Source organism: Pteronotus mesoamericanus, unplaced genomic scaffold, assembly GCF_021234165.1.
Source record: "Pteronotus mesoamericanus isolate MK-2021 breed Mesoamerican mustached bat unplaced genomic scaffold, CSHL_Meso_final contig_50, whole genome shotgun sequence".
NCBI lineage: Eukaryota > Metazoa > Chordata > Mammalia > Chiroptera > Mormoopidae > Pteronotus > Pteronotus mesoamericanus.
Window position 1 is genome coordinate 20,924,912 of NW_026555186.1, and position 16,263 is coordinate 20,941,174.

Consider the following 16,263-nt stretch of genomic DNA (forward strand, 5'->3'; position numbering starts at 1 on the left):
AACAAAGAGCTGATTTTATGGAAAGATTAATAAAATTGGCAAACCCCTCACTAGACTTACTGAGAAAGGACTCATAAACAAAATCTGAAATGAGAGAGAAGTTCCCACATACATTAGAAACATACAGAGGATCCTACAAGAATACTATGAAAGACTAATGCCACCAAATTCCATGACTTAGAAGAAGAAATGGATAAGTTCCTAGGAACATATAACCTTCCTAGTCTGAATCATGAAGAACTGGAAGATCTAAACAGGCCAATCAACAGTAAGGAAATTGGAACAACCATCAAAAACCTCCCCAAAAATAAAAGTCCAGGACCAGATGGCTTCTGGAGTGAATTCTACCAAATATTCAAAGAAGATTTGATATCTATCCTTCTCAAATTCTTCCCAAAAAACTGAAGAAGAGCTAATAGTTCCTAACCCATCTTAGGAGGCCAACATAACCCTGATACCAACACCTGGCAAGGATAGCACACGCAAAAGGAAACTACAGACCAGTATCTCTGATGAATACAGAAGTAAAAACCCTAAACAAAATTCTAGCAAATCAAATACAACAATACATTAAAAATATATATATTTTATATATAATAAATAAATAAATAAATAAATCTATATCTATATATATCTCTATATCTCACAATCAAGTGGGGTTCATTCCAGGAGCACAAGGATGGTTCAACATATGCAAATCAATCAATGTAATACACCACATTAACAAAACAAAGGATGAAAATCATATGACCTTATCAATAGATGCAGAAAAACAATATGATAAGCTACTAAGCTACAACATCCATTTATCGTTAAAACACTCAACAAAATGGGTACACAAGGAAAGCACTTTTACATAATAAAGGCCATATATGACAAATCCCCAGCTGATATCATACTCAGTGGTGAAAAACTGAAAGCTTTTCCTCTAAAATCAGGAACAAGACAAGAATAACCACTCTCACCACTCTTATTCAACGTAGTTCTGGAAGTCCTAGCCAGAGTAATCAGGCAAGAGAAAGAAATAAAAGGCATCCAAACTGGGAAGGAAGAAGTAAAAGTGTCACTTTTTGCAGATGACAGTATTCTGTATATAGAAAACCTTAAAGACTCCACTGAAATTCTATTAGAAACAATAAACAAATACAGTAAAGTTGAAGGATATGAAACCAATGTACAGAAACCCACTGCTTTCCTCTATACTAACAATTAAATTTCAGAAAGAGAAACAAAAAATTCCTTTTGCAATTGCAACCAAAAGAATAAAATACCTAGGAATAAACTTAACAAAGCATGTGGAAGACCCATATACTGAAAACTACAAAGTATTATTAAAATAGATTGAAAAAGGCACAACAAAATGGAAAGATATTCTGTGTTTATGGACTGGAAGAATCAACATAGTTAAAATGGCCATATTACCCAAAACAATATACAGATTTAATGCAATCCCCATCAAAATCTCAATGACATTTTTCAAACACAGAAAAAGTATCGTCAGATTTGTATGTACCCACAAGATGCCGCACATCCAAAGTAATCCTGAAAAAAAAAAAAAGAAGAACAAAGCCAGAGGTATCAAGTTACCTGACTTCAAATATACTTAAGGGCCATGATAATCAGAAAAGCATGGTATTGGCCAAAAAACAAACACATAAACTGGAAAAGAATTAAGAGCCCAGAAATAAAACCACATGTATGTGGGCAAGTAATTTTTGACAAAGGAGCCAAATCACATAATGGAGAAAAGAAAGCCTCTTCAATAAATGTTCCTGGGAAAATTGGAAAGCCACATGCAAAAGAATAAAACTAGACTATGGTTTGTCCCTATGTACAAATATTAATTCAAAATGGATGAAAGACCTAAAGATCTGAAACAATGACTTACATAGAGGAAAACATATGTACTAAACCTATGGACCTTGGTTGTAGAGAACATTTTATGAATTTGAACCCAAAGACAAGGGAAGTAAAGGCAAAAATAAATGAACAGGACTATATCAAACAAAAAAGCTTCTGCACAGCAAAAAAAACTGATAACAAAACAGAAAAGCAACCAACTGAATGGGAGATGATATTTGCAAATAACAGAACCTACAAGGGGTTAATATCCAAAATATGAAAAGGCTCATACAACTTAACACCAAACAAACAAAAAACCCAAGTAAAAAATGGGCAGAGGACATGAACAGGCACTTCTCCCAAGAAGACATACAAATGGTCAACAGATATATGAAAAGATGCTCAACTTCACTAGCAATTAGAGAAGTGCAGATCCAAACAACAATGAGATACCACCTCATGTCTGCTAGAATGACTGTTGTCAACAAGACAAGTAATAACAGGTGATGGAGAGGATGTGGAGAAAAAGGAATTCCCATTCACTGCTGGTGAGAATGTAGACGAGTACACCACTATGGAAAACAGCCTGGCAATTTCTCAAAAAATTAGTAGAGTTACCATATGACTCAGCAGTCCCTCTCCTGGGTATCTACCCAAAAAACTCAAAGCCATTTATTGCAAAGATATATGCATCCCTATGTTCATTGCTGCATTATTCATGGTGGCCAAGACATGGAGACAACCAAAATGTCCTTTAATACATTATTAGATAAAGAAGATATGGTACATATCTACAATGGAATACTACTCAGCCATAAGAAATGATGAAATACTGCCATTTGTGACAACATGGATGGACCTTAAGAATATCATGCTAAGCAAAATAGGTCAGAAAAAGCTAAGAACCATATGATTTCACCCCAAGGGGACCAAATATATGGTGAAGGAAGATGGTTTGATTTTGGGTGGTGGGCACATGATGCAATATACAGATCATGTATCATAGAAATGTACACTTGATACCTATATGACACTATTAACCAATGTCACCCCCATAAATTTATTTTAAAAAAAGAGAGATGGTATAGATAAGAGGATTTCCAGGAGAATGGTCTTAAAAACTAGGTGGAATGGTCATAAGTCTTAGAAATCAACCCATGCTTTTTTAAGAGGGTTTGCTGGACACACTAACAATATATTACCTTTATAAAAGCTTAACATTCAATAACAAAATGTATTACCATGTATAATCTGCATAATACATATTTTCTGCATACCAAAGGGTAACCATAACAAAAATTCTTCACTGATACAATTCCTAAGGAATTTCTACAATAAAAGTTACAAAACAAATTCTCTGGTCCCACCTAAGGCTAATGCAGTAATATCACTTAGAAATCTAGAAATAAAACTACAGTTTCTGCAAATTATAATCATCTTAAAAGATTTTTTTATAATTTCTACTGTAAGAACTCAGACTTGGTTTTATAATAGAATGCAGTAGGAAAAGATTAATTTTAAGCTGGCTCTGCTGAACACTTACATCCCTGTTTTGTAAAGTTTCTGTAATTGGAAGACTAGTCTTTCAAATGTGGAGAATGTAGCTTCTCTGGTCTGACAGGGGGAAAAAAAGGAATGCTTTATAGCTCTCAGGCGTACAGAGCTCAGGGATAGAAACTTTTCATCATTAGCTAGTCAAAATTTCCACTAAGCACTGGGGATATCTTCTAAACAAGCACTGTGCAGTAGAAGCTTCTAAGATGGAAATATTCTTTCTATATGTACACTGTCTGGCAGGGTAGCCGCTACCCACAATACAGCTACTGGGCACTTGAAATGTGGCCAAAGCAACTGAATACATTTTAATATTTTTAGTAAATTTATTTTAAAAAGCCACATGGGACTACACTGACATCATAGTTCCAGATCACTATCAGTGTTGTAACATTCTACTGCCTGTTACAATTCATGTTAAAAAGAGCACAATTTTGTCAATGTTTCAATATTAAAATTGCTTTACAGCATGGGAAGTTTGGAAATTAAAACATTACCATTAAAAAATGACATTTTTAAGTGGTCATTTTTAATTCACAAAAAGTTTTCATTTCTTCTTTTTTGTTTTGCAAAGCACATATGACATTTGTAATACTTGTTTTTTTATCCAGCTTGACTAAAAAAATCCCAGAAAAACAGCTATCTTTAATGCCTAGATATAATCATTGCATTATTCATTAGACGTTGTCTCAGGTGAAAATCTAGGTTTTGTTAAGGCACTGGCACCAGTCTACTTTTGCTGCACAGAGGGAAGGGCACAGATCATAAATGACACAAGATTTAGGAAACTTAGACTTCAGTCCAGCGAAATGCTCACAGTCTCGACTCCTAACCTGTGGGGTGGGCCTGGGACCGGGCACGGCCGGATGCATCATGGGGGTGCTCTGGGAGGCGCATCCCAATTCTCTGGCACTGCATAGTTTTAGAGGAGCTGGGAGAAGACAAATGAGTTCAGGAGACCCTGGGCTTTACAAGTGAGATTAGTATCGTGTTGGCATAAAAAACCTTCTATTCGCAAAGGCCAGCTGCTTAAGAAGATTGAATCCCAGCACTAGTATCAGGTGGAGTTCTTGAAGCACTCCCTGTCAAGTGAGGTTACCCAAGAGCCACAGGGCTCACCTAGTGGACCGACAAGTATGTGTCTCTGTCACTTTGAAGTAGTTGTGTTTCAGAGATTGAGACAAAATATTAAAAGGAAGAAGCCTTATCAAGTTACAGCATAGTCTATACACTGAAAGATGTATTTTAAACAATTTATTTGGACACAAGTACTAACAGAGTAACACAATTTGTCAGTTAAAAATAATCTAAAATAAAATTTAAAATAAAGCACATTTCAAAGTATGCACATATGCATGTAATTCTGGGGATGGGGCTGATAAAGAATACAATAGGTTTATCTGTTTTTAGGAAACAAGTCACTATAATTTTTAGTAATAATCAGATCTTAGAAAAGTGGGGCTACAGGAAGAGTACAAATAATAGGACAAAAAGATTCAAATTATTTTCTATGTGGCCTTCCAATGAGAGCAATTTCACTTTCTAAAACTTGTGGAATTATGAAATGAATGAAACCAAGCCCCAATTAAGACATTTCTTTCCTTAAAACTCTCTCATGGTGCCTCACTGTTTACACAAACTCCCTAACACAGAACCTAGGACGTCTTCCTTTTGTTCCTGCGAACCTAAAATGGGAGTCTCAAATCTTTTCATTCATTTTATTTTTTAATTTAATCCTTATTGTATTTTCTTTCCATTACCATTTGGTCCCTTTATACTCCCCTCCCCCCAGAAATCACCACACTGTGGTCCATGTCCATGAGTCCTTTTTCCTCAGTCCCTCCACCCCCTCAGCTCCCCCAAATCTTATTGCTTGTTAATTCTTGACACACATACCCTCCAGCCTCTATTGCAGTCTTCGTTCACAGCATACTCACTGTCAGAAACTGCCACAGCTGCCAACCAAAATACACTTCAGCCCTGACTGGTATGGCTCAGCTGGTTGGGTGTCATTCTGCAGAGCGAAAGGGCACATGCCTGGGTTGCGGGTTCGGTCCCAGGTTGGGGCATGTCTGAGAGACAACCAACTGATGTTTCTCTCTCATGTTGATGTTTCTCACCCTCTCTTTTTCCCTCCCTGCTCCTCTCTCTAAAATAAATAAACAAATAAAATCTTTAAAAAAAAATTCACTTCAGGTACTACTTTCTTTAGGGAGCCTCTTCTAACCTCGCCGGTCTAGGTTAAGTACCCCCATGTGTTTCTACAAACTCATGTTCGGGTCAGTTATTGAACTGATGTGATGCTGTCCTGCTGTTTCTCCTAGCAACTAAATGATGAACATCTTCAGGGGAAAAAATGAGTCTTTTTAATCTCTGTATCCCCAGTACTTAGCAGGGTGTTTGCCATAGTAGGCACTCAATAAATGTTTGTTGAAGAAAGGACACAATGGTATTTTTATAAACACTATTAATAACTCTTCAACATAGTTTAATTGAAAGTGACATATGGTTCTACAATTTGAGAGCAGTAAATAGACACATACAGTTGTTTTATTGCATACTTACTGATGGTTTGGCCTCAGAGAACACAAACAGGTATGTATTAAGTGTGAAGCACTGCAGATCCATCTAAGAGATTTTAGCTAACAGCTGATATGGAGAAAACAGGGAAATGTGTGGGGAGTAGGTCTGCCACCCCAAAAGCAATTGCCTCAAAGTGTTCAAATAATGTAGTTACAGACACAGTTCTAAACAAAAATTCTGTCTGCATCTAGTAAAAATGACATATGTTGGACAATAAGGATGTAAACCAAATATCAACTATCTGCTTACAGAAGTTAAATGTGTTTAACAGTAGTATTAATAAATTCAACCTTTACTATTACAGATTGTTACTGCTTATCTGTAATAATTTCTAAAATGAATAGTATCTCTTGAATTTTTCTAAAATATCATACTCATATATATGAAGAACAGGAAGTGATCTTAGAGAGCACTTGCAATATTTGGTACAATATTTTATAGATGAAAAACACCAAGGCCCAGAGAAACTAAATGACTTTGAAGGTCACATAGGTAGTTAGGACAGCCAGGACTTTTTGGATTTTTACTATTAAATTGACTTTTCCTTCTGCTACATACTGATAAAGAGGAAATTTTACTGATTTTTTCCTAAAATATACTAGTGAGATTCACATCCAAGCCAAATAATATCACTTTAGAAGAAAATTAGTAAAAATAAATTTATTTCATTAGATGAGATATTTCATAAACTACTCTCACATGATAAAAAATTTACTTAAGAATAATTCCAAGATTGTTTCTGGGGGAAAATAACTATTAAATCTTTTAATTTGAATACTATATAATTAATTAGGGCTGAATTTTATGTAACTTTTCTGCACCATTATTAAGCATTTCACCATTCAGAAAAAATTTAATGAGCCAAATTATAACCTGTACAATTCACACAAACAAAACGTACAAATAACTAAATTAATCTGTTCATAAAATGTCATATTTAACCATGCTACACACTCAATGGGATGAGGCCATCCTTTTATACAGAACATTTTCCAATCTTTTAAAAATGTTTATTTTACTAATTTTTTCATTTTGATAGCCAAAGAGCTATATTTTCAGAAAATACAGATTTTAAAAATACATAAAATAAAGCAATGGCAGAATAAGCCCTTAAAAGCCTAACAGCTCTGTGTTTCTCTCCAAATAATTGACTATTCTTAATTTAAACAAGGTAATTTCTTGTTGTGGCCATATGACTAAATCAGGCTATGGAAAGCTCTAAGTGTGAGAGCTGCCATGGCTATGATGCCATAGGACAGGGATGCGGATACGGCATCCCTGGAATCGGAGCATGGTAAGCATATGTTAGGTGGAGTCAGGAGGCTCCTCAAGGCCTTACCGAGGTTGTACCAGGGAGGGGCGGGGTGAAGAAAGAATGAGCACCCCTTTCCAGCCTGTGCGGTTGTGTGTACTTACCTGATTTCACCTCAATGAATTCATCTGAAGCCATGTCTGTAGGTTATCAATGTGAAAATTTATGACTGCACCCCAGTGAGGTACCTGCAATCTTTGGTGCTGTGCATTGATAATGGATTGACTTCTGATGCTGCTACAATAAAAAGCATTTAAGTTATTGGGCATAAGGGATACCCGAATGTTAAGCAGAGTAGCTAACACTGATCATTGTGAATTTTAAAATGTAAGACACATTTACATCTACTAATGTGTTTGAAAAGTCTTACCCATATAAAATTTCCACTGTTTATAAAGACTTTCATGATGCAATTCCCTGGCTCTTAAGTTTTAAAAAGTACAGAATAAAATTCTTAATCCTAAATTTTTGTCACTGCTCCTGAGGTTTATGACTGAAATAAGAGATAAAACACTCCAAACTGGTCATTTAGGAAACCATAAATTCAGTGTGAAACCTGCTGTAAGACTACAAATTATTTCAGACAAATAAATACGTTCACATTTATAAAAATTTTCCACATTACTCATAGAAACAAGCTTCATAAAATTTATATACTGAGTACAACAAAAGTCAGCTCCAATGAAGATTTAGCTGTCATCTTTCTAAATAAAAAGTTCTGTGTTTGAGGTATCACTTTGAGACATGCCAATATGGCACATTTGTAAAACAACCCAGGAGTCTATCCTAAAATCCTGCCCAACACAACATTATCTCTATGAGGCTTACTAATAGGCTGAACTAGACTTGCCTTTTTAAACAGGAAGAAATAGTTGAATAGCTACAAAAACAAAGGATACGGGTACTAGCTGCATGTCATAAAACAATGAAACTTTGTTATTTTCATTATCCTCTTCCTGTTAATACCATTCATTGAAAAAGTCCTAGTCAAGATCAATAAATCAGCTTCATCTTCTAAGACATTCAAAAAAACCAAAAAAGCCAGAGATTAAAAAACAACAGTGAAGAATATTACTATCTTTATACATTGCTGTAGGACATAAAAATCTATTAGGTTTATCAGTGTCAAGAGCAAAGCATTATCGCCTACTTCGCTGTATCACTGGAAGGTAGACACTTGATTCAGCAATACTCATTTACGGCCAGGTAGAATACCTGTGTTGACTGTAGTGAAGCCATTTACAATCAACTTATGAAGTAAAAAACACTAGTCAAACATACAGAGATACAAATACAAAAAGTGATGTGTTTTCTATGTATAAATAACCATACTTGGAGCATGGCTATCCAGTAGTAAGACTAATTCAATACTTTATACATACTACGTTAAAAATACATTGCCAGAGGATAATGGTCCTATATATGAAAACAAAAAATGTCTATATGGACAAGCCTGTGATTTATTGCAAAGCAAAATTATATAGCAAATTCCAAGAAAGGAGAAATGATTTTCAAAACCAAAGTTCCAATGTAATGGCTTAAGCCAGAGCCTCAGTTACTTTCTGGAGATTTCAGAAGCAGTAGGGGTGGAAGAATGCCTTTCCTTTTTTCTCTTCTTTTTTTCCTTTTTGTGATGTTTCCCCTTTTTTGACTTATTCTTTTTTTCTTTTTTCTTTTCTTTCTTCTGATATTTTTGTTTCTTTTGTTTTGAAGAGTCCTCTTCAGCGGAGCTGGATGAATAAGACCTATGGGCAATAATACATACTGACTGATAATTGCATTTACAGCTGGTGGGTAAATTTAAATGGATTTGATCTGTCTTAAATCCTTTTTGGAGCAAGGTGGGGGTATAAACAATGAAACTCAAAATGTGCTTTGTACACTTGTATTCTCTTAAAATGCTGAATTTATAATTTTTGCTACTTGGTCACATAAAACTGACAAAACAAGTATCTCTATTCTGCTCAACTCTAGTTATACAAGTTATATAGTTATATTTTCTATAGTTATGTAATTTTTAAATTCGGTAGGAATGAAAATTACTTTTCTGATTTTCAGCCTTTCATCCTATTGTACCCTTTAAAACCTTATTAAGCAAATGAAGTTGCATTTACCAAGCCTCATTATAAACACAATTCACTTGTGCATGCAATAACTTGTTAGCATATTCCAGCGATTCCAACCTTTTTCATCTCATGGCACACGTAAACTAAGTACTAAAATTGTGTGACACACCAAAATATATATTTTTGCTGCACTGACAAAAAACAGGTATAATTTTAGTTCATTCACATTGGACAGCTATTGTTGTACTGGTTGTTGTCATTTTTTTTATTCAACAACTTAAAGGAAAAGAGGTCGGTGCCCCTGACTAAACAGCCATGTATCACGTTTTAAAAATTCTGTAGCGTATCAGTTGAAGAGTCACAAAAGGATGCAATTATATAAAAAGGGCTATAATTATATATCTCTGTATAAATGAATAAAAGCTGAAAATTAGCAAAATAAAAGCACTTTTGTTAATTCTTTTGATTTTTCAAGTCAAAGTACTTGATTCCTCCAGAAGCAGAGTGATACAGATGAACACGTTCATTCCAAAATAATTTTTGCTAGTTGCAGAAAAGATACTTTTAAATGAATACTCTATATAAATGAGTGAGGGTGATTTATCATTAAACTTTACTTTTCTAATATTACTGTAATAATAAATTGAGAAAGAAAAATTGTATGTCCTTCCTCTAATATTAAAAAAAAAAAAAGAAAAACGAACACCAGAAAAGCCATCTCTTAAGACTTTATATTAAGTGTGTAACAATCTGCCCATACCCAAACCCCAAATATGTATGACAAGACAGAAATTGAGTTAATTTAAAATCAAATAGGCATCTCAAGAGCTAGTTCAGTGGTCTACAGATTAGAAGTCAAAACCCAAACTAAAAAACCTGACAGAGGCACAAAGAGGAAAAAAAGTAAATGCGCGAGACTGCAGAGTTGTGTCTCCTGAGTGTCTGTGTGAACCCCTTGACTGCTGCGTTCCTTGCTTAGGGACCTCGAGTTTTCCCATCTCTGTGAGGTCGCATTCCTTTCTCCTCCTTGTCTACTTACTTGAGACTTTTGGCCATTTCAGGGGCTTATTTTTCATATATTCTCTTGTTCCATTTCAACTCTATTATTCTCAACTCTTCTTTGTTTTCCTGTTTTAAAGACCCTGTTTGACCTTTGGATTCTGACTAGAGCTTCTTTCCTACCAACACATTTTTTTTTTCCTTTGGATTTTTGGTACTGGATTCTCATTTTTAAGGCAAAATATTAGGCTTTGGTATAGTAACTTTATTAAGTGGTATTATCTCTGTTAAGTGTGCCTAGAAAAGTTCATGTAACTTCAGGCTCTCTCTGAGGTTTGTAGGCCAAAGATAGAAAGGCTTGAATAAAGTATCTGTTAATGTAAAATAAGTGTATTAGACTTGAAAGAAAAGAGATAATCTAACTTTTACTATATCAATCCACCTTGCTGTGGTAATGCCAGTAATTCAACAATATAATAGCCAGACTACACAATACACTGAGTTTTACCTGCCTATTAATTTTTATATTAAAGATGATTATTTGACTCCTAGCACCTAAAAGTAAGCTAACTATTCCAATTTATAAAATAGCTGAGGTGTTAAAATGTATACATTAAATGCTCTTTTTATAAAAACTACAAAGTGACAATACCAGATTTGCAGAATCTACTGTCAAAGCCAAACTGGTATTGCCAAGTGCCATAAATAATGTCTGTATGTATGTGTTTGTTCTAGTATGAATGAAATTGCATTTATTAGCCATGAAAAAAGTTGCTGATTAATTCTTTTTATCTTTAATCAGTAAATTGTTAAAAGAGTTGATATAAAAATTTACAGGTAGCTGATGAAGGTTTTCAAAGACCTGAAGGAATTTTTAGCATGGCATGTGAGTACATAAATCCTATTAAACAAATTAAGTTTTTAGACAAGGCAATGATATTTTGAAAATACAGATATTTAAGCTCCAACTTCATACAGATGAGGACAAATATGCATGTGAAAAATTTAGACATATACTCCATTAAAAGATTATCTGATGTTCTAAACTTAAAATTGTAAAATATATAAAAGAAAGGGAGGGGTGTTACTTCTTTATTTCTTGATTTGCTCCAGAAAGAAAATTTAAGGTGGCTAAATGTTGACTGTATTTTTGATTTCTGAAAAGAGGAACTTCTGTTATTTTACTGAAACAATTGAGCATCTAACTCCTATTGAAAAAAAAAATGTTAAACTGTACTACAGCAGGAAAAAAATATAATCCATCCTGGATTCACAGTCCTTATTTTTTTAAAAATGATGTTAACAATATACCTTTTTCTCTTTTTTTTCAACTTGATTTTCTCTTTGCTTTTAGCTTTTTTCTTCTCCTCTTCTTCATTTATTCCTGCATGTTGAGGGGAAAGAATCAGGTCACCATAGGTCTATGTACTAATATAATATGTATACATTTTTTGATTTTGGTTGATGATTTTCATTGGTTAAGATATTGCACATTCCTTGTAACAATTTTCCCGGTCTCAATTTTTTTAAATTGAAGTATAACTAACACATAACATGATATTTGTTTCGGGTGTACAACATATTGATTCAACATTTTAATATATTGTGAAGTGATCACTACAATAAATCTAGTTCACATCTGTCACCATACATTGTTACAAAAGTATCATTTTTCTTTTGATGAAAACATTTAAGATCTATTACTTTATCAGCTTTCAAATATACAATACAGTAATATTAACTGTAACCACCATGCTGTATATTACATCCCCATGACTTACTTATTTTATAACTGAAAGTTTGTACCTTTTGATCTCCTTTACTTATTTCACCCCCACCCCGAACCCTGCCTCCAGCGACCATCAGTCTGTTCTCAGTATCCATGAGCTTCGCTTTTTGATCTTTTCCCCTTAGATCACACATATTAGTGACATCATATGGTATTCATATTTTTCTGACTTATTTCACTTAGCATAATGTCTTCAAGGTCCATTGATTATTTTTAATATATGCTTTTTATAAAAATTTCAAGTACTAGTAAGTGCATTGAGTAAAAACTTCTAGTACTTTAATGTTAATTCTTATAGCAAATCAATTTTTGGTGGGTACCATTCCAGGCCTTAAAAAACAAAACAATATAATCAAGTACAGTTTTTTAATTTTCTTTTTCAAACAAAATTGAGGTCATGGGAAACTAGGGTCATGGGACAATTAACAACAGACAATATGCGAGCGGTGTCCTGGAAGGAGAGGATACATTCTGTTCTCTAACTTGCTTTTTAAATACACAATTTGGTGTGCATTCTTCTAGGCTTTCTCTCTGTATATCCAAATACACACAAACAATCACTTATACAGGTTTTGTTAAATAAAGTCCTAACTTTTTTCTCTTTTGAAAACTGAATTGTGGCATGTATAATATTTTGCAACTTATTTCTTTCACTTTACACTTTTCTGAATATTCAATTATTCTAAGTCCATTTGTTGAAAAGACTACCCTTAAACTGCCTTCTCACCCTTGTCAAAAGTCAGTTGTAGTTCTGCTTTTGGGAAGATGGACTATATTTACTTTTCCTATTCCTCCGTGAAGTGCAAGAACCCCAGACATTACAAAAACAAACCTAAGAAAACTCTGAAAGTTAGGAAGAGACACCAGCTATGGATTTTTAGTTTCAGAGAACAACACAGTAGTGAGTTCCTTGGAATTTCTTTTTACCTCACATACCCCAGACTTGGAGCTGAAGAGTCTGGCAACTGGGCAGTGTCAACAGGTGCAGGTTGCCAGACTCTAAAGACCCTAAAAAAAAGTCTGCCCTTTCTAGCCGAAGGGCCACAAAAGGAACAACCTAGTGACTTGTGAGGCTGTGATAAGGAGCCTCACTCCCCCTGAGTAAGAAACCTAGGTAGGGAGCCAGGACTTTCACCCTCACTGCCCAGTAATGAGACCTCCACTAACAGTGTCAGCGGAGAGTGCAAGACGTGGCTGGACTTCCATCGTCAGGAGGCACCCCTCCTGTCTACACTCCAAGTGCGGTCAGAGAGCTACACAAAGTCAAGGCTTTTGCCATCACCCACCAGTAACAAGACCACCCTCACCATGGGGTTCCATGTGGGAAACTGAAATTCCTACCCAAGCCATGCCCACCTTGGGTATTGGTGGAGATTAAGTGGGAAAACAGGCGTTCTGTCTCCACGTGGCAGTAACGAGGTAGTTTCCCCACTTTCCCTTCTGCAGTGGTTATAGAGAAAATCAGAAGGTTTAAAGAAAAGCCAGAGTTTCATAATATAATATAAAAATGTCCAAGTTTCAACTGAAAAAACTTATCAAATCAGGAACCAGAAAGATCTTGAATTAAATGAAAAAATAAAGCAATCAATAGATGAAAACACCATAATAATATGAGAATTTTCTAAAAAAGTTTTTTAAAGCAGCATAATTCAAAAAGGCTTCAGTAAACAATTCTGAATATGCTTGATACATGTGAGAAAATAGAATGCTCCAAAGAAAAGAGAAAACCCAAAGAAGAATCAAACAGAAATAGTAGATTAAAAATAAAATAAACCAAGTTGTTTCTTTTTCCAAATTGGTTTAACAAGCTCAGTTGATGGGCTCAATGGAAGAATAGAATGCACTGAAGAAATAATCACTGAACTATTTATTAGGGAAAACAATAGAAATCACCTAATCTGAACAATGGAGAGGAAACAGCCTTTTAAAAAAAGAAAAGAACAGAACCCCGGGACCTGTGGAACAATAGCAAGAGGTCTCTGGAGTCTAGGAATGACAGGATAAAGAAGGTGGGGCTAAGAAAGTACTTGAAGAAATAAGAGCTAAATATCCCCAAATTTGTGGCAGGCAACATAAACCTACAAATTCAAGAGGCTGAGCAAACCCCATATAGGACAAACCCAAAGAAATCCAATCAAGATACATTATAACTAAACTTTTGAAAACTGATGACAAAGGGGAAGTCTAAAAAGCAGCCAGCAAAAAAGTGATAATTACTTATAAAACAATTAGGATGAAAGCAAATTCCTAATTATTAGAAAGCATGGACAACAAAAGGAAGCAAGACAACCCTTTTTAAGTGCTGGAAAAAAAAAAGAACTGTCGATTTAGAATCCTCTGTCCAGTGAAAATATTCTTCAGGAATGAAGGAGAAATCAAGACATTCTCAGCTAAAGTGGTAGTGGGGAAAATGGAGACAAATGTATTTGAATAATAAAAAAAGAAAAATAATAATAAAATTATACCCAATAAAGTTCTTAAAAAAATAAAAGACATTCTCAGATAAGGAAAGAATTTGTCACCAGCAGACATACCCTAAAAAAATGACTAAATAAAGTTCTCTAAATGTAAAGGACATGATAAAAGAAGGAATGCTGGGATCTCAAGAAGAACACAATCAGCAAAAATATGGGTAAACAAAAATAGGCTTTTCTTCTCTTGAGTGTCTATATTATGTTTGATAACACTGATATAGTTCTAAGTGCATTGCAGAAGACACACTTAGAACAACTGTATTGTAAATGGGAGAGGGTATGGGGACAGAAAGAGTGGAAAGGTTTCTATATTTTCCTTGAACTGGTAAAGTGACAATACCAGCAGACTACAATAAATTGTGTACATATAATACCTAGAGTAACCACTAAAAATGCTATACAAAACACCACAGAAATATTTAAAAACACTATAGATATATCAAAAGACACTGTAGAGAAATAAAAATGGAATTCTGCAAGTGTTCAAGTAACACTATAAATAAATCAAACCATGATAGGTAATTCTAAAAAATGTTCAAGTAACTCCCAGGAAAGCAGGAAAAATAAAACAAAAATGAAAAACGGAGAGGACAGAAAACAAATAATAAAACGACAATTAGCCTTAACATACAAATAATTACATTAAATTTTAAAAAGGACACGAATTAAAAGAAACTAGCAGAGTAGATCAAAAAAATATAACCCATCTGTATAATGATTATAAGACTTTCACCTAAAATATAATATTATAAGCATAATGAAAGTAAAAGAATAGAAATGAGTATGTCACATAAACACTATGAAAGGAAAGCTATAGTGGTTATATTATTATTAGATAAAATAGGCTTCAGAACAAAGAAAATTACCAGTAAAAGAGAGGGACATTATATAAATAAAAAAGTTTCAACCCACCAACAAGCAATCCCATGTGTGTATGTACCAAACAACAGAGCTAAAAAACACATGAAGCAAAACTAGTGGACTTGAAAGGAGAAAGAGACAAATAGACAATGGTAGTTGGAGGCTTGGACATCTCTCTCTCAACAATTGATAGAAACTAGACATAAAGTCAAGGATATAGAAGAACTCAACAACACCATCAATCAACAGAATCTAAACAAACTTAAAAAAACACTCCACCCAACAAGAGTAAAATATATATTTTTTCCCTCAAGTGCCTGCAGAACATTGACCATGATAGAATATATTCTGGGCCATAAAGTAAACCTCAATGAACTTAAAGAACTGAAATTACACAGAGTATGTCTGTGTCCATAATGGATTCAAATGATAAATCAATAACAGGAAGAAAGTAGGAAAATCTCCAAATACCTGGACACACTTTACAAAAGATCACACTTAAATGATACATTGTACAAGGAAAAAATCTCAAGAAAAATGAGAAAATACATCAAACCAAATTAAATTGGAATATAGCATATCAAATCTGTGCAACATGGCAGTTCTGAGAGGGAAATTTATATCATTAAATGTTTACAAAAGAAAAGACTAAAAGTTTCAAATTAATATTCTAAGATTCCATCTTGAAAGCCAAGGGCAGGGGGAAAGCTAAAATAAACCTGAAGCCAGTAGAAGAAGATAATAAAAAACAAGAATTATTGAAATTGAAAACAAGAAAAAAAG

General features: G+C 34.2%; 1 protein-coding gene across 1 annotated transcript in view; it reads right to left on the reverse strand.

Moving 5' to 3' along the window:
* Positions 1 to 6,664: 6,664 nt before the first annotated feature.
* Positions 6,665 to 16,263, reverse strand: part of SREK1IP1 (SREK1 interacting protein 1) — a 34,826-nt gene continuing 25,227 nt past the window's right edge. The window contains exons 4-5 of the mRNA XM_054578412.1: positions 11,668 to 11,740; positions 6,665 to 9,036 (exon numbers count right to left, since the gene is read on the reverse strand). Coding sequence (XP_054434387.1) covers positions 8,847 to 9,036; positions 11,668 to 11,740 — 263 coding nt within the window. The 3' untranslated portion in view covers positions 6,665 to 8,846. The remainder of the gene's footprint in view (positions 9,037 to 11,667; positions 11,741 to 16,263) is intronic.